The sequence below is a fragment of the Apteryx rowi genome, unplaced genomic scaffold (assembly GCF_003343035.1).
Source record: "Apteryx rowi isolate R43461 unplaced genomic scaffold, aptRow1 scaffold_59, whole genome shotgun sequence".
Classification (NCBI taxonomy): Eukaryota; Metazoa; Chordata; class Aves; order Apterygiformes; family Apterygidae; genus Apteryx; species Apteryx rowi.
The window spans coordinates 2,390,757-2,412,216 of NW_020450860.1; the positions used below are offsets into that span (position 1 = coordinate 2,390,757).

General features: G+C 61.7%; 3 protein-coding genes across 3 annotated transcripts; 2 read left to right on the forward strand and 1 right to left on the reverse strand.

Moving 5' to 3' along the window:
• Nucleotides 1–20: 20 nt before the first annotated feature.
• On the forward strand, nt 21–5,790 carry XKRX (XK related X-linked). The gene is made up of 3 exons (XM_026082735.1): nt 21–250; nt 3,003–3,262; nt 4,504–5,790. The coding sequence occupies exons 1-3, from the start codon at nt 219–221 to the stop codon at nt 5,247–5,249; spliced, it is 1,038 nt and encodes a 345-aa protein (XP_025938520.1). The 5' UTR covers nt 21–218; the 3' UTR covers nt 5,250–5,790.
• A 2,002-nt stretch (nt 5,791–7,792) lies between these two features.
• On the forward strand, nt 7,793–12,887 carry NOX1 (NADPH oxidase 1; the record flags this gene model as incomplete). Its single annotated transcript, XM_026082723.1, has 12 exons — nt 7,793–8,014; nt 8,598–8,708; nt 9,325–9,409; nt 9,549–9,691; nt 9,774–9,955; nt 10,286–10,418; nt 10,570–10,662; nt 10,853–11,088; nt 11,169–11,331; nt 11,533–11,679; nt 11,924–12,048; nt 12,377–12,887. Coding segments are annotated over 12 exons (1,767 nt in total), but the record flags the coding sequence as incomplete, so codon positions are not given.
• A 1,267-nt stretch (nt 12,888–14,154) lies between these two features.
• On the reverse strand, nt 14,155–21,296 carry CSTF2 (cleavage stimulation factor subunit 2; the record flags this gene model as incomplete). The annotated part of the gene is made up of 14 exons (XM_026082724.1): nt 14,155–14,359; nt 14,507–14,632; nt 14,940–15,065; nt 15,188–15,465; nt 15,763–15,914; nt 16,277–16,418; nt 17,046–17,105; nt 18,479–18,541; nt 18,879–19,002; nt 19,146–19,301; nt 19,398–19,517; nt 19,646–19,782; nt 20,112–20,281; nt 21,193–21,296. Coding segments are annotated over 13 exons (1,755 nt in total), but the record flags the coding sequence as incomplete, so codon positions are not given.
• Between the last annotated feature and the right edge of the window lie 164 nt (nt 21,297–21,460).

Sequence of the window (21,460 nt, forward strand, 5' to 3'; positions counted from 1 at the left end):
CGCGGCCGAAGCCGCCGCTGAGCATCATCTTCTCGACGGCGCTGTTCTGCGGGGAGGGCGCGGCGGCCGCGGCCCTCTGCTTCTCCTACGGCCACTCCGACGACCGCTTCTGGCTGGCGCTCACCGTCTTCTTCGTGCTCTGCCCCTCCGTCCTGGTGCAGCTCACCCTCATCTTCGTGCACCGCGACCTCAGCCGCGACCGCCCCCTCGTCCTGCTCATGCACCTGCTCCAGCTCGGGCCGCTCATCAGGTGAGCGCGGCTCGGCTCGGCACGGCTCGGCACGGGGGGTGCGGGGTCTCCCGGCTCGGTACGGCACGGGGGGTGCGGGGACCCCCGGCACGGCACGGCTCGGCTTGGCTCGGCACGGCCCGGGGGGTGCGGGGACTCCCGGCTCGGCACGGCACGGGGGGTGCGGGGACCCCCGGCACGGCATGGCACGGCACGGGGGGTGCGGGGACCCCCGGCACGGCACGGCCCGGGGGGTGCGGGGACCCCCGGCCCGGCATGGCACGGCACGGGGGGTGCGGGGACCCCCGGCACGGCTCGGCAAGGCACAGGGGGTGCAGGGACCCCCCTCATGGCCTGGGGGGTGCGGGGACCTCCGGCTCGTCTCGGCTCGGCACGGCCGGGGGACGTGGGGGCTGCAGGGGGCCCGGGAGCTCCAGGGCAGAGCAGGGAACAGGGAGCCTGTGGGGCCTCCCCCCCCTGCCCCCCCGCAGGGCGCCTGGGGGGCGGCAGAGCCCCGTCCCTGCAGCAGCCCTGCTGTTCCCAGAATAGCTCCCGCTGCTGCCCGTCCCTCTCCTCCCCCGGGCTCCGGCGGAGGCAATCCCTGCGGGTGGCTCCTGCTCCCGGTCCCATCCCTCAGCAGCTTTCCCCCGGGTCACCCTCCCCCAGAAAGGTGCTTTGGCCCCGCCGGAGGGGAGAGCTGCCCCTCGCCTGCCCTGTCCCCTGCCGCTGCACTCGCACCCTCTGGGGCGCAGGACGCGGCTCCGCAAGCCTGTTGCAGCCGAGCTGCTAGAAGGCTTCCTTGCGTAGCTGCTGCTGGCAGGGCGCTTCCCTTTCTCTTTGGTTTTGTCATCTTCTCGTTTAGGAGAGGAGAAGATGAGAACTGGCAGTGCAGATGCTAATCTCTGCTGGGGAGGTTTGAGGGTGAACGTGAGCCGGGGTCCTGCCACCGGCAAGAGCTCCCTGGGGCCGGAGGCAGGGACAGTTTATGGGACACGGAGGAGAAGAGCCTGGCGCAGGAGCGGGGCCGGCGCGGGCTGCCGGGACCCAGCGGGGGAGAGGAGGCCGAGGGGGCGGATGTTGCACAAGCCGGGCACAGGCTGCTCTCTCACTCCTCGGGAATGCCGAGGTGCCTCCCCGGGGGCCGAGGCCTCCTGGGGTGTCATTAGCTCGGCCGGCTCCTCTCGGCCTGACGGCACGGACGTGGGGGGCGGGAGAGCCGCACCGGGGCCCTGAACCAGCACCTGGGATGAGCGGGTTCGCAAGTGGGCGGCACGGCAGAGCGCATCCATCCTGCGCAGCCGGGGCGCAGAGCAACCGTGCCTGCCACGGGGTCCTTCCCCGCGACGGCGAGGGAGAGGCCCAGCAGCCGCCCCGGCGGCTCGGGGCGCTTCGGGAGCGCCGTGCCCACGGAGCTGTAGAAACGCTGTGGCTGTCACCGCGCTTCCTCCATCGCCGGAAATAAACACAGAGTACCGGGGCGCACGTCGCCACGTTTTATCTCCGGGCACAGCCGGGGATGCTTCCTTCCCGGCAGGCTTTTCACAGGTTGGGGGCAAAGCGCGGTGCTGCAAAGGGCGACGAGCGGCGCGCCGGCGAAGCTGCCTGGTACGCGGGCGCTTGCAGGAGACCTCCCGAGCAGCTCGGGGGGAGCTGCTTCAGTCAGATCCTCAGGCTGAAAATAGAGCCCAGACTACTGAGAAGTTTTGGCAAGGCATCGCAAGGCAGCTCTGATTGTCCTTGAAACCAGCCCTTTTGGATGAAACTGTTCTCCCCTTAGAGTTTGCAATAAACTGTGAGCGCTGGCTGGTCTGGGGAGAGAATTCATCCAAAAACCTCATTCCATTTGGGTCTGAAACAGCAACTTCTGTTGTCCTAATGGCTGCTCATAAATAATTATCTGCTGTTGGTCCTAGAGCCAACTAATTTTCGAGCAGAAGCCAAACCTGTCAAAGATTAGCTCCCTTCTGCTAATCGCTTCTGATACGTGCACGCGCGACTTCAGTGGACTGAAGAGGCTGTGAAGATCGGAGAGGCTGTCGCGGCCTCTCAGAGCGGAGGCAGCAGAGCCGCGTGCAAAAAGCAGCTGCGCTTCGCGATATCTTGCAGTGCCCCACAGGGACGGCTCTCGGGAAGTCCTGTCGCAACCGACCGTATCAAAAACCGGCTTTCACCCAGCTCTGCCCTCCCTGCTGTCCCCGCTCGGGCTCAGCCAAGAGGGAGGTGCAAAAGCCTCTTGCTCAGCGGAAGGAATTAAATTCAATATAAGAAAATTCTCTTGCCTTCCCTTAGGGGACAGACGTGTTTGGTGCCAGTGGGGCACAGAACTGGGAGGAGGACTGAACCAGAGGGCGATTAACCCCTTCCCTTAGGAGAGACGGGCTTTAGCTGTGTCCCTGCCAGCACAGCTATGGGTTTCATGTCTAAGCTGTGTCTTTCTTGCTGCCAGTTAGTTCTTGTCCCCCCGACACACTTCTAGCCCGTGCGCCGGAGCGGGGAGGAGCGTGCTGCAGTGCGTTCTGCAGTCCAGGCGTAGCTCTGCCCTCGGCTCGAGATCCCGGGGGCCGGGGATTGCCTCGGCTTGCGTCACAGCCGAACAGCTGCCCAAATTCGGCGGGCCGCGTCCTGGCCGGAGCAGCCTGGCTTCCCGCGGGCGGGAGGGGAGAGCCCGCCGCGCCGGCAGCCCGGGAGCGGGCGCGAGATCACGGCGGCGACCGCCGGCACTTGGGCACGGAGGCGGTGGCCTCCGCGGCTGACGGCCGCTCCGTCCCCGCAGGTGCGTGGAGGCCCTGGTGGTGTACTGCTGGTCGGGGAAGGAGGAGGAGCCCTACGTCACCATCACGCGCAAGAGGCGGCTGCGGAAAGGCTATGAGGTGGAGATGGAGCAGGAGGTGGGCCACTCGGCCCGCCGGCTGGCCACCCACCGCAACGCCTTCAAGCGCATGGCCGTCATCCAGGCCTTCCTGGGCTCCACGCCACAGCTCACGCTGCAGCTCTACATCAGCGTCCTCGAGAAGTACGTCCCCCCTGCCCGAGGTAAGGGGGGGACGGGCGACGTGCCGGGCCCGCRGCAACACGCAGGGCTGTCACTTGGTTTTTCAGGCTACCTCAGGGCTCCTAACTTCCCTCATAAATACTTCCATCGGATCTGTTTCTGCACCTTCCTGATAGCTGGAGCTCCCAAACCCAACGCTCTCGCTCTCGCAGTTATTCGTGACGCAAGGAAGCCCGCTGGCCTCCGTCGCTCGACTCGCTGTGGTTATTTATGAGCTTAGGTGCTTGGTGTGGCTGAGCAAACTGGTAACTCTGGCCTTCATGTGCAAACAAACCTTGCACGCAGGAGTGCTCTTGCAGCTTTTTAATTTTAGCCTCTGATGAAGAACCTGTCCCTGCTGACCTTCGCTCCCCTGCAGTCCTGGAAGCCCAAACATTTGGTAGTGCACAGACTCCAGGACAGAAAGCAGGCTAGAAACCAAGATAAACCTTACGGCAGATGAGGAGAAAATGTGGGTTCATATGTGCAGACGGCTGCGCTGGGGACCCTCCACTCCTGGCACAGTCCCCTGTGCCTTGTAATCAAGAACGTTGTACCCACTAGAGGGTGAAAGTACTACAGATGCATGAAGGGCCCTAGAAACTCCATTTCCAGCATTCCCTAAATTCCCCAGCAGAGATGCTGCCCAGTGCAAGTACAAGGTTTCCTCCAAGGTCTCCCTTGCAAGCCCTGGGGTAGGGGGCAGGCTGGGGTGAAACCAGAGATCTCCGGAAGACGTCCTCATTCCTGGGAGCCTCTCCCAGGCCCCATAACTGTGCAGCACTGCAGACTGCTGTCCTTGGCCGAGCTGTCTGGCCCCGTCCCCTCTGCACCAGGGACCTTGCTCTGTGCTGGCAGGAGGCAAACGTGGATGCGAACGCGCGAGAGAGCCCTTAGAAATCCTCCCCTTGGCTAAACGCAAGTGAGCACTGACATTTCCTAGAAATAAACTTTGCTTTGCAGCCCCCAGGACTAGGTGGCTCTTGAGGTGCCCACAGGCATCTCGTATCATAGCACTGGACGGGGCTGAAACGTGGGGCGCGGGCTGAGGGGACGGCTCTTGGCCCCAGGTGGGGGCAGAGGGACGCGGGTGCGCCCAGGCCTTGCAGCACAAGCCGTGCCCCGCTCGCCCTCCAGCAGCGGGTCTTGCACGGACCGCGTCAGCGCAGCGGGGGCCGGTGCCTGGTTCAAACACAGGTACCAGCCCCCGCGGCCTGATTCCCTGCTCTCCCTCCCCCTGCAGCCGTCCTCATGGGGATCTGCCTGGTGTCGGTCACCTACGGGGCGCTCGTCTGCAACGTCCTGGCCATCCAGATCAAGTACGACGACTACAAGGTTCAGCTGCGGCCGCTGGCCTTCCTCTGCATCGTGCTGTGGCGCAGCCTGGAGATCTCCACCCGCGTGGCTGTCCTCGTGCTCTTCGGCACCGTCTTCAAGCACTGGGTCATCCCCATCGCCCTGGCCAACCTGCTGGTGGTCTTCTTCCTGCCCTGGGTGCAGTTCTGGCGCAGCGGCACGCGGCTGCCCGACAACATCGAGAAGAACTTCAGCCGGGTGGGCACGGTGGTGGTGCTCTGCGCCTTCACCCTGCTCTACGCCGGCATCAACATGTTCTGCTGGTCCGCCGTGCAGCTCAAGCTGGCCGACCGGGACCTCATCGACAAGTCGCAGAACTGGGGCCGCCTGGCCGTGTACTACATCGCCAGGCTGGCGGAGAACACGGCCCTCGTCGTCCTCTGGTACTTCTTCAAGACGGACGTCTACGAGAACATCTGCACCCCGCTCCTCGTGGTGCAGCTGCTGCTCGGCTACTGCCTGGGCATCTACTTCATGCTCCTCTTCTTCCAGTACCTGCACCCCTGCCGCCAGCTCTTCCACCACAACGTCGCCGACTTCCTGCACTGTGTCTGCTGCCGGCGGCGCGCGCCAGGCAGGCTGCTGCCCCTCGAAGCTCCCTGCGAGCCCGGGGTGAGGCACAGCATCGTCTGAGCCGTGCCCCGGGCACCCCCGGCTGTGACGCTTCTCCCGCTGGGACGCAGGCCCGGTTATGGACAGTGCCGGGCTCCAGGGGGGCGTGATGGGTGGCCGGACTGGGCCCGGGGCGCTCGGCTCCCGTGGCCCCGCGTTGCACGGTTCGGCTGTGCTGGGCCGTAGCCGGCGGGGCATCGTGGTACGTGTGCCGGCCTCGGAGCATCTCCCGCGGCGCTGGTCGGACTGTGTGAGCGGTAAAGACACCTGGCTGTGGCTCTGAGTCCGCGTGTCAGTCCCGCTGCCGGGAGAAGGGCACCGGTGGCTCAGGACCCTGCAGCCAAGAGGATGCAGAAGACAGCTAGCACCAGCGGGCACCCGGGCGCGCTGGCCCCAAACCCGGGCTGGGACCCCCCGGCGCCTCTTTGGAGGGTGGCCCCTGTTTGGCGGGTGCTGGGTGCCAGGCCAGAGGTTGCTCAGCACCATCGCAGTCACTCAGCTCCTGCCAGGGAGAGGCCAGGGCAGACCACACTGCAGTGGCCTGGGGTGGTTACTCACCCTTTTACGTTTTTCCTAGGAAAGGGAGGATGGCGAGGGAAGCGAAACGGCTCACGTTTGCAGAGCAGGGCGGGCGCCTGACTCGCTCCCCTTGCCTCCCGCCACCAGGAAGTTTCTGCCTTAAAAAAGGCCCGTTTTGCACCAAACTGCTGTAAAAAAAAAAAAAGGGGGGGGGGAACCCAACCACCTGGGGCAACCATGCCCCGAAGCATCTCACCCCTGCGACTGCGGGGCTGGAGATGCCCTGAGGCAGGGGAGAAGCCGCTTCCCTGCGCCCGTCCCGCCAGGGCTTTGGCTGCCACCGTCCCCATGGCCACAGCCCACATGGGACCGTCCCCATGTCTCCCATGTGCCCGCACCACTGCTGAGCAAAACTGCTCCGCGAGGCCCCCGGAGCGGGACCGGCGAGGGGACACGGCCCTGCCACGGGGCTGCCCCACGCCTCACCTTCGCGCCCTGCACGATGGCATCTCGTCCGGCCAAGGGTAGGAGGAAATGAGCTTCACCGCAGGTGCAGGAAGCTGGGAGGGCTGCAGGTGCCGGGACGCAGTCCCTGCCTTCCTGGAGCGCGGCTATCAAAACCGCGTTTCCTCAAAGGCCTCCCGCGGGAAAGCCCCGGAGGCAGGGCTGGAGCTGCCTGCCACATCCATAAAACCCGCGGGGCGGCCGGCGCGGCGGGGACGAGCGCGGGGACCGCCGGCAGCATGGGGAACTGGCTGGTCAACCACTGGTTTTCGGCCGCCGTGATTGTAAGTGCCGCTCGCTCGCTCGCTCCGCGGCGGGGCTGAGGGGACGGGTTTGGTGCGCCGGGTCCGCGGCGCCGCTGAATCAGCCGGAGGGATTTAAGGAGGGGCAGAGGTCTGGGCACGACTTAAGGACAGTCTCAGCTTCGATCCGGAGACTCTCGGGGATAAATCCAGGCTGAAGCGCTGCCCTGACTCTGGGCTTCACAAAATCCCCTGCCTGGGGCTTGCTGCGGGGAGGAATAGAAATCTCTGCTGCTTACAAGAACCTAGACCTTGCATGGAAAGCGGGAAGCCAGTGAAGTGGTGGGGTTTGGCCCTCTGTTAAGGAAACCTAGATTAAAAGAAAACGTGGTCCCTGTGTTCAGGCTGCTGGGTGAAACCTGCAGCAATTATTCATTTCTTGGCTGCCCCGTCGCAGTCAGAGCACGGACACCTGAGATCCCCAAGCCACCCCAGCGAGGCGAGGCGAGGAGAGGCTGGCGCATCCCTCCCGAGGGAGCCGCGAGGCCGCGGTGCGTTTGCTTCTCACATGAGGGCACGAGCATCCCCTGGTGAAGATCCCTTAGCCAAAGCAAAAATCCTCCTCTGCCGCGCTGCAGCTCGCTCGAGCAGCGGGGTTTCTCCGGCTGCTCGGCGCGCGAGGAGCTGGGGCGCCCTGCCGCGCACGGGCCACAACAGCCACCCCCAAATGCTTGGGGAAACAAGGGTCCGCAGAAAACTTCTCTGCGGTTATTTTTATTTTTTAAATGGCATTTAATTTTTTAAAACTCAACCTCAGACAGACTGGCTTTAAGAGCTCTGCAAAAAGTTACATCTTTGAAATGGGACACTGTGCTGATCCAGGCCAGTATGGAAATGGGGGGCTGTTTCTGAGCCCACTCCAGGCTCAGCCGTGCTCATAAGGAAGCAGAGATTCGCTGCGGCACTACCTGGCAGCTGGGGGAAAGCCAAGCAGCAAGGCTGGGAAAGCCAAGACCCTGTGAAATTTCCTCCTCCCAGACGTTTTCCCATCACCAACCCTGCTCGGCCTCTCACTGTCTTTGCCTGAGGACCCTCCCTTGAGCAATAACCTASCTGCCGCGGCAGATATTTTCGCTATCTTCCTTTCCTCATTCTTTCGGTGCGAATGATGCGCAGTTGACGATGAGACGGTTATTTTGCAAGACTCCCACGCCTGTTCCCACCTTTGGCCCCAAGTCCCGTCTGTGCCACTGTGGCTCTTACCGTAAGGAAGCAGGAGGGGCCACGCTGTCCTGACGCCCTCCGGTGCCCCACGCGGTGCAGGATGAGGCCACACCAGCCTCAGCTGCGGGGGGCTGGGGTCGGCTTGGGGCTGGGGTCCCTCACGGGGCAGCGCTCGCGAAGGCCTCGGCTTTCCCTCCGCAGGCCGCCTGGCTGGGCATCAACATCTTCCTCTTCACGTACTATTTTCTGTTCTTCGACCGCGACGAGCGGTACTTCTACACCAGGGAGATCCTCGGGGTAAGGCCCAGCATCGCGCCCACCCAGCCCTGTCCTGTGCCGGCACAGCACACACCGTACAAGGCCCCATCCTGTCCCAGCACAGCGCTGCACCATCCCAGTCCCAACCCATCCCAGCATTGCACCATCCCAGACCCATCCCAGCACAGCACTGCGCCATCCCAGTCCCTGTCCCAGCACAGCATCACACCATCCCAGTCCCATCCCAGCACAGCACTGCGCCATCCCAGCGCCATCCCAGCACAGCATTGTGCCATCCCAGTCCCCATCCCAGCCTTGCAACGTTCTGTCCCAGTCCCACCCCAGTCCCAGCCCAGCATCACTCTGTCCCACTCCCGCACCCAGTCCCAGTCCAGCATCCTTCAGTCCCAGCCCACGGCCCAGCCCCAGCCAAGCATCACTTGGCTCCAGTCCCAGTCCTGGCCCCAGTCCCAGTCCCAGCCCAGCGCAGCCCAGCCCCACGTTGCCCAGTGCTGGGGGCAGCCCTGTGGGGCAGCGTGGGGGGCAGGCAGACGTACCCCCATGAACTGCCGTGGCACAGTACAGCCATGCTCACCCCGTGCCTCTGCTCCGCTCTCCCCAGTCCGCCTTGGCGTGGGCCCGGGCATCGGCCAAGTGCCTGAACTTCAACAGCATGCTGATCCTGCTGCCCGTGTGCCGCAACCTGCTCTCCTTCCTGCGGGGAACCTGCTCCGTGAGTGCCAGCACCGGCAGTGTGGGCAGCGCAACGTGGCAGCATAGCAGTGTGGGCAGTGCGGACAGCATAGGCAGCACAGCATAGCAGTGTAGGCAGCATTGGCAGTGCAGGCAGTGCAGCATGGCATCATAGCAGTGTGGGCAGCATGGCAGCATAGTGGTGTGGGCAGTGCAGCAGCACAGCAGTGTGGGCTGCTTGGGCAGCACGGGACAGTAGCATAGCAGTGTGGGCAGCGCAGGCAATGCAGCACGGCAGCGTGGGCAGCGTGGGCAGTGCAGGCAGTGCAGCATGACATCATAGCAGTGTGGGCAGTGTGGGCAGTGCAGGCAGCACAGCACGGCAGCATAGCAGTGTGGGCTGCTTGGGCAGCGCAGGACAGTAGCATAGCAGTGTGGGCAGCACAGGCAGCACAGCACAGCAGTACGGGCAGCATGGGCAGCACAGCCTAGCAGCATGGCAGTGCAGCAGTGCAGGCAGCACAGCACAGCAGTGCGGGCAACATGGGCACACAGGCAGTGTGGGCAGCACAGCAGGCACAGCAGCATGGGCAGTGCAGGCAGCACAGCTATGCCATGCTGCCAGCCAGCTCTCACCCTCACTCCTCTCCATGCAGTGCTGCAGACGCACGCTGAGGAAGCAGCTCGACCACAACCTCACCTTCCACAAGCTGGTGGCCTACACGCTGGCCCTGTTCACAGGTACGCGGCTGCCACCAGCCCCTCTGTCCCCCCTCGGCCGGGCTGGGCACCCTCTGCTCCGCTCTGCGCTGAGCTGAGCTGGGGGGTGCAGAGTCGTCTCCCCCAGGCCAGGCGTAGTGACGGTCTCTGCCCCCCCCAGCCGTGCACACCATCGCCCACCTCTTCAACCTGGAGCGCTACAACCGCAGCCAGCAAGCCACTGATGGCAGCCTCGCCGCTGTCGTCTCCAAGCTGCACCTGCAGAGCAACAAGTGGCTGAACCCCATCCACTCCAACCGCACGGTGAGCGCCGGTCCGCGACCGCCAGCCCCTGTGCCGTGTGTCCCGCACGCCCACCTCACCCCCTGCCTCTCCCTCCTTGCAGACCCCCGAGTACATGGCCTTCACCACCATCCCAGGGCTGACGGGAGTCATCATCACGCTGGCGCTCATCCTCATGGTCACATCCTCCACCGAGTTCATCCGCAGGAACTACTTCGAGGTCTTCTGGTACACGCACCACCTCTTCATCATCTACTTCGCCGGCCTCGTCATCCACGGCATCGCGTAAGGCTCCTCCAGCACCCACCCCAAGGGCCCGCGGGAGCTGGCGGGGCAGCTCCCAGCAGCTCCCGCTGCCCCCAGGACAGGCACGAAACCACTGCACCAGCCTGTCTCAGGGCAGGCGGACCAGCACGGCCAATGCCATAAACACCAGTTTAGGAGGCTTGGGGTGGCTGTATCTTCCCTGGGAGGGTGGTGCAGCCCCGGACGGGCTGTGGGATCTCGGTTACCAGGGGTTTGCAGCCTCCGTTAGCCCAGCCCCTCACCGGCCCTATCCTGCCTCGCTCCCCATGGCCTGGAAGCCCCCCCCACTCACCCCGCGCCTCCCTGCAGTGGCCTGGTGCGCGGGCAGACGGAGGAGAGCATGGAGGAGGCGCACCCCCGGCACTGCGCCCAGTACCTCACCGACAAGGACTGCAGGCACCGCTGCTGCAAAGAGACCGAGTTCGGGAGTATTCCCGCGGAGGTAGGGCCAGCGGCAGGCCGTGCCTGGGGGCGCACACAGACCCCGTGGCCATCAGGTGCGGGGGAGGAGAAACTTTTCCCTGGCATGCTCCCCTTAGTGGGAGCACTTGGCCCGAGATGCTCCAGCTCTTTGCTCTCCTCTGCCCCCACAGTCCTGGAAGTGGGTTCTGGCCCCAGTCCTCCTCTACATCTTTGAGCGGATCCTTCGGGTCTGGCGTGCACGGCAGAAGGTGGTTGTTACCAAGGTAGGTCATGCTGGAGCCTGCATCTTCAGCTGTCTCCATCCTTTGCAGCAACCAGCAGCAGAAGAGAGACGTCTCTGCAGCTCCATGCTGGGTGGCTGCAGGGAGGCAGGCAGGCGCTGCTGCGAAAGCCCCTTGCCCTGGCAGGGCCAGGGCCAGGTTGGGTGCTGAGCCCCAGATCTTGCCCTCCCAGGTGATCATGCACCCCTCCAGAGTGCTGGAGCTGCAGATGCAGAAGAAGGGCTTCCACATGGAGGTGGGGCAGTACATCTTTGTCAACTGCCCCACTGTCTCTCTCCTGGAGTGGCACCCCTTCACCCTCACCTCAGCGCCTGAAGAGGACTACTTCTCCATCCACATCCGGGCAGCTGGGGACTGGACGGAGAGCGTCATTGACACCTTCCAGCAGCAGAAGCCAGAGATGCCCAGGTAGGCTGGGGAGCCCCTAAAGGGACCGTCCTGGGGATTCAGGGAAGCTGTACCTTTTACCCAGACCCTGTCTTGGCCAGGATCGAGGTGGATGGCCCTTTCGGCACTGCCAGCGAAGACGTGTTCCAGTACGAGGTGGCCATGCTGGTGGGAGCAGGCATCGGGGTCACCCCCTTTGCCTCCATCCTGAAGTCCATCTGGTACAAGTTCCAGCACGCTGACCAGGCCCTCAAGACCAAGAAGGTAACAGGCGCCCCATGGGACCAGCTGGCCCTACGGCCACCCCTGTGCTGCAGCAGGTGCAGCAGCCGCTGTCCCCACACCATAGGTTTCTCCATGCTCGGAGGCACTCAGCTTCCTGATCCTGGGCATTGCATCCTTCCACCAACCCTGCTCTGCTCTGACTGGAGTAATGCCTCTTTCCCCTCTGCGATTGCTTCACAGATCTACTTCTACTGGCTCTGCCGGGACACGGGGGCCTTTGCTTGGTTCAATGACCTGCTTGCCTCGCTGGAACAGAAGATGGCCGAGTCCGGCAAGGCAGACTTTCTTACCTACCGGCTCTTCCTCACCGGCTGGGACACCAGCATTGTGAGTCAGCTGTGGGTGGGCACAAGAGCAAGGGGGGACACGGCATAACTCAGCTGGGGACTGAGATGGGGAGCAGACACAGGAAGAACACATTAACAGCTCGCAGAGATATTAAGTAATGGGCTTTGCCTCTCTCAGGCCTTTGGTGGACAGCATCAATGGAAACTCCCTAATGATGAGGGACTTTAATTAGGGTGGGCTTGGTGGTGGTGAGCAGGGTCCTAACTCTCCCCCTTCTCCCCAGGCCAACAATGCAGCGCTCAACTTTGACACTGCTACAGACACGGTGACCGGCCTGAGGCACAAAACCATCTTTGGGCGGCCCATGTGGAACACCGAGTTTTCAGCGGTGGCCACTGCCCACCCCAGGTGAGAGCTGGGACGCAGAGGAGTAGGGTGCCAGAGGTGGGACATCCCTTCCAGAGCTGTACGCCTCCCCTCCCTGGCCACGTCTGCCAACCATCACTGCAGGGGTGGGCAAGCACAGACTTTTGGGAGGGGATGTGCACCTTCCCTGCAGATCGTGGGTTTAAATCACTTCTTCCCTGAGCGGTGGACAAACCTCTTTGCTGCACACATTCATCCCCTCTCCCTGCAGGCTGCAGCAAGGGCAGCCAATGCACCCGAGGGGAGGTGCCTTGCAGCAAGGGAGCACACCTCCTCCTCCCTAGAGCTAACAGCCCCCCACTGTTCGCAGGTCGGTGGTTGGTGTGTTCCTGTGCGGGCCAGAGGCCTTAGCAAAGAGTTTGCAGAAGTCTTGTCACCAGCACTCCAGCCTGGACCCCAGGAAGGTTCAATTCTACTTCAACAAGGAAAACTTCTAAGCGGGATCCATGCTGCGACCATGGCTTGCAGAGGACAACCAGCTGGTCTTTGCATGCCCTTTCAGACTGAGTCAGCCTGGCCAGGGCTAAGCACCAGCTAAAGAGCACTTGCATCAGACCCAGGCAAGACATAGCAAGGCATTCCTTCTCCATGAGAAACCCTAGATTCAGAGACTGCTGCCTTCTTGATCCAGTCTACAAGAAGTCCTTGTGAGGGGAAGGGGCCCAGAGCTCAGCACAGTCCTCCATGAAGAGAACCGGGGAAGCGTCATGATGCCGCGTTACTGGAGCAGTACGCAGGCTTGGATGGCAGCTGAAGCGCCCAGCAGGTTGGGCAGAACTGTGGGACAGTGGGATGGGACGGGAGCTGGACCTGCTGAGCAGTCATCAGGGGTCAAACATGCCCCTCTTTGTGTTTAAACAGTTCTTTGTGTAAAAGGGTAACATAAACTTGCTGCCCTTTGCAATAAAAGCCAAAGTCTGTGAAGGTACAAAGGGAGCCCGTTGTTTGCCCCCTTTATGGGGCTGCAACAGCCAGGCTGGGCTTGCCATAAACCAACCCTTGGCAGAGAAGTTTAAGATGTAAGATGTGGCTGGCTGCCGGCCAGCCCCCTCCTTGCGCAGGAACCAACACTGAGCCAAGCCTGCACCATCTGCCAGGCATGAACCAGGGCACAGAGCAGTGAGGATCGACTTTAAATGCGGCTCATGCAAAGGCAACAAATTCTGCTCAGACATATTCAGGGATGAGGGGAAAAACATGCTCCCAGAGCAGGCAGGTGCTGTAAGCGATACAGCAATCGGATACAGAGCCCTTCCCACCCCAGTCGATAGGGACAGAAAGACGAGCTCCCCACCCTGCCCCAGGCAAGCTTAAGGCCAGCCAGGCCAGCCTGCAGCAAGGTTCTCAGCCTGCACAACGGGGAGACCTCATGGCTCTGTCCTTCAGCCCCAAACTCCACGGCCTCACTAGGTGGGGACACTGCTCCAGCACGTCCCAGGGAAGACAAGTGAGACAAACAAGCATTTTATAAAGCACAGGTTGGTGCCCAGGATGCGACTACTTCTGTATACTTTCACTTACTTTCACTTACACCCCTCAATACCTCCTGCAGGTTGCCTCGATGCTGCCATCTCCAACTGGTCACCTTCTCTGGGCAGTCTGCATGCCTCATCCAGTGGCAAGAGCCACCTTCCCGTAGAGAAACGCAGAAACGCAGCATCCCTGCTGCAAGATATGCAGGCAGCTGTGCAGTGTGGCCCCTGGGAAGGCAGACGTAAGCATGACCACCCTGCATGGGCATTACAGGCCAGACAGGCTCTTCAGTCCCAGCACTGGCTACCTCAGCCTGGTCCCCCATCAGTCTCCCCAGGTGACAATTTCAGCTCCCTGCAGGCTTTGTGCAAGTACCTCCCACCACACACCACCCCTGTACAGCCCACCATCCCCAGGGTGCTCTTTCCACCACATTCATTACAAACAGCATGGCCTGTAAGAAACGCCACATGTAGTCTGTGGCTTGATGCTGAGGAAATCAGAGGAACCTGAGTGGTTCAGACTAATCTGGAGCCAGGCCAGGCTGTTCCCAGCACCCAACAGTCCCGATTCTGCCTCCATAGTGGGGTCACGCAAGGCAGTCTGAGACAGGTCTTTACTCAAACCCTCCTCCCACTTTATTTCAAACATCATAAAATATACACAGAGGAAAAAGGACAAATGAGGGCAAAACACGTTGAATGGGGAGGAGAAACCTCTCCCTAAATGCAGCATCAGCTCAGACGGTGATGGGAAGCAGCTGCCTCAGAACGTCGCCTCTGTCCAGGTGGACGGCATCTTCACCACATGCCTGCCAAGCCTGCAAGAACCAAGGGTGGCAGAGTGAGCCCTTGCACCGAGAAGAAAGGCAGGGCAGCCCCATGCAGACCAGCCCTCCGATTCACTGAAGAGGAACAGGCGCAGGGTGAGGCAGCATTAAGGGCTGCCCTGTCCCCCCTGTCATTACCTATCACGGTGCCCCCGTGGATTTCTGGATTTGCTCCTTTAGAATAAGGATACTTTGCCGTTGCTCTGGGGGCAGCATGGCGATCTGGTCTGCTGTCAGCTGCAGAACCTGCATGATCAGGGCTGCCTGTAGGGAGAGGAGAGAATCAGAGACGCTGTCTGCCAGAGCAACTCCAGGTTACTGGAGCCAGGAAGGGGGGGGTCCTGGTGGGATCAATTCTCCTGTGCAGCAGGACCCAGGTGCTGCCCAAACTCTGAGCAGACCAGGGTGAAATAACCACCTGCTCCAAATGCAGCAGGAACTGTACCTCCCGAGGCTGAGGGGCACCAGCACAAACTCCCTGAGGCAGGCTGTCCTCTGCCACAGCAAGGAGTGTAAGGAACCACCCCCTCCCCTCCTCAGGTGTCTCAGCCTTTCTCTTTTGTCCACTCACCTTCTCATGATCCTGCGGGGTGACCTGGCTCTGTCCAGGGCTAAAGCCCCCAGGCTGACCAGCTCCTTGGACCCCTGCCCCAGGAATGCCCCCTCCTTGCATGCCTGCCCCTGCCATGTTAGGAACCTGTGGGCACAACAGAGGGTGTAAGGGGCTCTCTGGACTTGGCCGCACACATACACCCCCACCCAGCCCCTATCCATGACACCACTGGCACCAGATCAGCCAGGCAGAAGTGTTGTACAAACCTGGCGGGGCCCTTGTGGGCCACTGGCTCCCATATTAAGTGGCCCAGGACCCTGTATCCCACCAGGCATTGGGCCACGTGGGTTGGGACCAGGCCCTCGAGGCTCCAGGCCCCGGGGCTCCATGACCCTGGCCTCCATGGCCCTCGCTTCCAGCACTCGTGGCTCCAGGACCCGTGGCTCCATGCCCCTTGGCTCCAGGCCTCGTGGCTCCATCACCCGGGGCTCCAGGCCTCGTGGCTCCAACCCTCGTGGCTCCAACCCTCGTGGATCTCTTCCAACTGTAGAGGAAAGACAAGGCAAGCTGTGGAAGGGAGCTGTGCTGCAGGGAGAGTTGGAGTGAGCCCGCTGCCTCCTTTGCCTGGGGGGCTAGCAAACGCTGGGAAGGCGCAGGGCTGGGGGCAAAGAGCACATGCCTGGACGAAGTCCTTTGCCCTGTCAGACTGTCCTTCCTTGTCCTGGGGTCATTTCACTGCCCAAACCCCTTTCCTATGTCTTGCGCTGGGGCAGCGGGCTCCACTCTAGACTTTTCGTCTGTTTGCTTTAAGCCACCCATTATTTCATGCCCCCGCTCTCACCTCGAGCATCCATCAAGGGCCCCCGCGGCTCTCCCATCAGTGGTCGGGGTTCTCCCATGGGTCCCCCCCTCATCTCATGGGGGGGGCCACGGCTGTCATGGCCAGGCATATGGTGCATAGGGGCTCCTTGGTGGGGCGGCCCAAGGTAACCTCTGACGCAGAGAGACGAGGAGAGCAAAGCAGGAGGAGAAAAAGCGAGAGAGTGTGAGTCAGACGCTGGCTTGGCATGGTCTGGGCAGAGCGCTGGGATCGCCCCCGAAGCCGGCCATGGGGAAGGAGGGCGAGGCTGGCGCAGGGACGGGTGCTGTCAGTCCCATGTCACAGGGCTGCAGCTATTGCCCTGGAGATGCCCCATTCCCAGGAAAACAGGCTGGTCCCTGTGGTTGGCAGCACACAGGCCTCCAACCAGGCAGCAGTGACTCCCAGAAGGCTCATGCCATCCCTGCCCTCAGGGAGAGGCCACCCTTGGGCAGGGGGCAGTGCCAAGGGCTCCTCTCCTTCCCTCTCCCCTCACCTGGGCTCCACTTCTCCAGTGACTGAGAGCAGGGTCCCTCCACGAGGGTCATTCGGGGCATCTCCCAAAAGGCCTCGAGGTGGCGGGCCACTAGCAGGTAGAGGTCCACGCTGCATAGGGGCCCTCGGGTCTGGCATGGGCACTGCCAGGGAGACACACAAGAGCTCGTGAGGATCGGCATGACCAGAGCTGTGCTGAGACTGCCCCCCAGAGCCCTCAGGGCTGGAGCGGGGGGTGGCTTCACTGCTCCCCGGCACGCAGGCGGGTGGGCCGTGCTGACTGCCGGGCGAGCAGCCCCTTGGACAAGGCGAGAGCACACCAAAGCCCCTTCCCTGGGTGCTAATTCCAGCCCTTTTTTTCCCCTCTCTGGTTCTACCTCAGGCTCCTTACAACACCAGGCGGCCAAACTGCGTCTGGATACCCCCATGGCAATCCCTAAGAGCGTGAGCTGCAACACCCTGCTGATGGGGGGCTAGGAGCAGAAGCAAGACCTAGAAGGCTCCTGTTAGTGACATCTCAAAGGGGGTTGGACCCTAGGCAAAGACCCTTTCTGGGTAGGCTCTCCTTCTCCACTGGTGACTCTCTGGGCACAGCACTAGCCTGTTCTCTCCTCCTGCCCCCAGAGGAAATCCTGCCTCCTCCTAACCCTGCCAGGCTATGCAGAGTGATGTGCCAGTCCCTGGCCCTGCGCGCAGTGGGGTGAAAGCTGCTCTCTGTGCACTCCACAACAAGCTCCATGAGGGAAGGGAGCTGGCAGGTGCAGGGATACCTTGAACGCGTTCGATAGACGCAGGCCTGGCAGGTCCCACGGGCGAGAGCTGCAGGTTCCCTGGGCAAGCAGCAGGAAAAGAGAAGAGCAGACACGTAAATAGTGTATGCACACACACACTCAGCCTTGGGAACAGCGCTGCTGAGGCCCACAGGGGCCTGCACAATCAGCTCTGCTCCCTGGGGTCCCCCAGAACACCTATTCAAAGAGACACTGCCTGCTGCAGGCCTGGCTTTATCAGCTTCTTCCACTATCGCCAACTCTGACACCACGAGCACGACAACCACCTCGGCAAGATCTGTGCAGCTAGGCAAGGCCCTGCCCTTGCTCACTGTGAGCACGTGCAGGCCAGGAGACCGAACCCCACACGGGATGTCCCGCCAAAATAACTGGCATGTTGTGGGGCAACATTGCGCACTGCAACACACACCGAGTCAAGCCAGCTTCTGCCTCTGCCCACAGCTTCCCAAGACACTCCCCAGCTCCAGTTTTCTGTCTGCCCTCCAGTTTTCTGCTGGGGGGTACCAGCAAAACTGCCAAGAACTGCAGGATTGCTCTCAGGGAGACAGCGACCCCCCAGAGAAAATGAGTCAGCTGCCCTTAAGATATGTAAGGCTGAAGGATCTCAAGAGAGGTTTGCTGTGTTCCTGACACAGGGCCTAAGACACAAATCAAGGCAATAGAGATATTAGCTCCCTGCATGCCTTACTACTGGAAGAACAGGAATGCCTTGGCTGTGCTAAACTCGGTGCCTGCCTTGACAGGGCAGCCCCGCAACGGGTTGAATCGTAAGGAATCTGGCTCCAGGGCTGCATTGTACAGACCACGTGTGCGGAGGGAGGGCCGAGCAATCACTCACTGGGAAATTCCCTGCCAAGCCTCGCACTCACTGTCGCAAGCAAAAGCAAAGGCCCAGCTCCCTCTGCCGGGCACGGCACAGAGAGCACAGGGAGACTCGGGCAGACACCGCGGCCACACAGCTGCTTCCCAGCGCCCAGACAGCAAAGGAGCAGGACAGGGACTGGAGAAGAGCAAGCTCTCCCTGCCCACACAAGCACAGGGACAGACACGGGCTCACAGACAGACGGAAAACACAGGCACATCCCCCTCAGTGGGGCTCTGCGGGACCGGCGGCTCTCCTGACTTCCAGGGCGCGCCTGCACAACACGGTGCAGAGCAAGCTGGAGGCAAGCTGGTGCACATGCTGGAGCCCTGGAAGCAGGAGAGCTGTTACCACAGCCTTGCGCCTAAGCGAACAAACCCAGGCGCAGCCCAGCACTGCGGGAGCTGCTCCATCTCCAAACCCGGGGCTAGCGAGGCTGCGGGTAGCTGGCAGGGGCTCTCCCGATGTAGTGCTGCTCAGCACCTGCGGCCTTGGCCCCAACCGGAGCGAGGCTCGCGTGAGACATAGCATTAATAAACATGCGCTTTACCTTGTCCGCGCTCCAACGGCACAGGCCCTCCTCCCGGCATCCCAACCTGCGGCTGCATCCCACCTGAGAGGGAATGAACAGAGATCAGACCCCTTCCCGACTGTCCCTACACAACTTACCAATTCCTTTGGCTCAGAATAGCTGCCCCACTCCCAGTTCCTGGCGGCACCCAGAGATTTATTTTGTCGGTGTCAGTTCGCCACCGAGCAAAGCCATCTTTCTGAACCACTGCTGGCAGCAGCCCCGATCGCAGCCCACGGTACGGGAGCACGCACTGCTCCAGCAGTGGCACCTGCGCAGGGCCAAACACTCCGGTTAGGGGCAAGGTACAGCCAGGCTGCCTGCGGGACCTGTGTGCCCACGGCAGCCTGGGCACCGTGCAGGAAATCCAGGCACTCACCTCCCGGAGCCATGGGGCCAGGGCCCGGGCCCTGCACAGCAGCTGCCATCGTTCCTGGGGCCGGCACTCCCCCCTGCATTGGCGGCTGCATCAGAGGAGGAGCGCCGTTTACGTGCATGCCACCCTACCCAGGAGAGAAACCAGACCTCAGCAAAGCTCCGTCACCAGGCACACGCGTCCCAGCCCGGGAAAGCTGGCACTGATAATACCCCGCTCTCCCACGTGCACCCATGCCAGGCACAGCAAATCTGTCTCAAAGGCTCTTACTATGGGCTGTGGCTGTGACGACGGGGTATTCTGCGGGTTCAGCTGGGCATTTGGACCTGGCCCTGGTCCTGGTCCTGGCCCAGGCCCTGGTCCTGGCACTGCCTGCTGGTTGCCTGGAATCAGAGGAGGAACACTGGTCTGGCGATGCAGGATTTTCTAGGAGCAGAAGACAGAGAAAGAAGTTCTCTTCCACTCCCCACTTCCGCAACAGACTCCCACCAATATCCCACAACCACAGACAAGGGGACAAACCAGTGCGATCTCCGGATCGACGATCCTCATGACCACCTGGGCCTGCAGCAGGGCATAAGCCAGCTGGGGGTTCTGTAGCAGCATGTTCCTGGCTTCCTGGGGGCTGTTCTGGACACACAGCTGAGGAGAAACGCGCAGATCAGAGCTCCGGCGCAGCCTACGCGGGCTGCGAGGGCACGAGCGGCTGCTGATGGAAGGGGGCGAGCCCACACGCAGAGCAGGCAGCACAGCCCTCCACTTTCACTCACCTTCATCTGCTTCATCAGCTCAAACATCTGTTCAGGTGGCAGGCTGGCAACTGCCCGGCTGATGGACTCGGGGGCATCTTCAGGATTGACAGGGTCCCCATAGGGTGACTCTATGATGGGAGCACCTGTGCCCAAGCCTGCAACAGAGTTTGTGATACAAGCTGTGACCTTGCTTTAGAAGGCAACATGAGCTGGGTGTATTTGATGTGCTTATCGGAAAGGAAATGCCACAGTCACCAGGAAGGGGAGGGGTAGCCAGTGAGAGCAGCGAGAACATCTGGGAGAGAAAATACACAGCTTAGCCCACCCACCCCTCTGCAAAACTGTACTTGTTACGTCACTTGGAGCAGATCAGCTCCACGAGGTCTCCCTCTCACCGGCGTCACAGAACAGATGGCACGTTTCCCAGCACTACAGGCCAGCCCAGAATGGCATCAATTTTCTCCACCACAAAATTCAGACTCACTCTTCAGCTCCTCCTTGTTCTTCTCACTGGCCGCGTTGTCCACGCGCAAGGCCCTGCCGCTGAACTCTCGTCCGTTCAGGTTCCGCATAGCACTGAGAGCAGTCTCCTGATCCTGATATTCGCAGAAGCCATAGCCCTTTGGCTTTCCTGTCTCCCTGTCATATACCAGCCTGGACAACAAGGAAGAGAGAACCACCACCACTAAGGGCAGTGCAAGCACTGAGGAGAGTGCTTAATGCCTTCAGCTCCCCCTCACCTGGGAACAGGCTGTTGGGATACACCAAACAGGAGCACTGAGGAGCACAGAGTGAAGGCAGCTGGCACAGTTTAAGGTGTGGGACAGTCAGCCCTAAGCCAGAGCCAAAAGGCTTCCTAGATCCAGGCCGATGGCTGTTCCCAGAGCTTGGGTTTCCAGAAAGGTTATCAGCTTGAGCGCTGCGCTTCTGGTGACACCAAGCCATGTTTCTCATTCCATGAGGGCTGCTCTTCAGACCACAGAGCTGTTCCTGGAGAACCATCAGTTGCTCCCAAGCCCTTGCTCAGCTCAGAGCTCTAAGGAGCCCAGTGCTGAGCCAGGAAGACATCCCCGCAGAGCCACTTGGGTGCTCCTGCCCTACATTCCCAGCGCTCTACACAGAGCCTGTTCAGGACTTGAGGACTTAACAGCTCCAGCTCCGTGCCACAGGAAGGCAGCCCACCTCCAGGCCACAGAAATAGTATGCCCATATTCATGCTGTTGTGTTTGGGCTGTTAAGCCCTACAACTCCTGGTGAGCTTAGCACAGAGTGAACCTCGATGTCTGCGCCCAGAACACAGCTGTCATGAACTCTCCAGGAAAACAAACTCTCCAGGAAAATCAAAATGATGTGTCACAGTGCTGGTGACACCATTCTTCCACCCATGCTCAAGCCCAGTGCAACAGCGTTGCGCTGCTCCTGCCTGGTTGAAGCGTGTTTCTGCAAAGCCTGCTCTGCACTGCCTTATGCACCCAACTGGCGCGTGGGGCTAAGGACCTAATTTGCACCCACCGTCCTGGGGGAACCGGACAAGGATGAGCTTGGGGGAGCACGGGAGATCTCACCTAAAACTGACCACAGGCCCAACCTCGGAGAAAATGTCCTTCAGCTGCTCCTCTGTGGCCTCGTACGGGATGTTCCCCACTGCGGGAGAGAGGACAGCAACCAGTCAGGCCGGCGGCCGCGGGCTGCGGGGAGCCAGGGCGCCAGCGCCGTCGCCAGAGGGGGGAGGCAGGCGACGCAGCGACGGGCCGCGCGGCCCGGGGACGGCTTCTCCGGCGGCTCCCGGGGAGCCACGGCGCCCGCTCCGGGGCGGCGGCGACGGCTCGGGGC

Excerpts from the sequence above, each read along its gene's own strand:
- XKRX (XM_026082735.1), top strand. The coding sequence starts at position 219 with ATGCACCTGCTCCAGCTCGGGCCGCTCATCAG. Across the intron at positions 251-3,002 it reads CAGCTCGGGCCGCTCATCAG|GTGCGTGGAGGCCCTGGTGG; the intron begins GTGAGCGCGGCT and ends CCGTCCCCGCAG. Across the intron at positions 3,263-4,503 it reads GTACGTCCCCCCTGCCCGAG|CCGTCCTCATGGGGATCTGC; the intron begins GTAAGGGGGGGA and ends CTCCCCCTGCAG.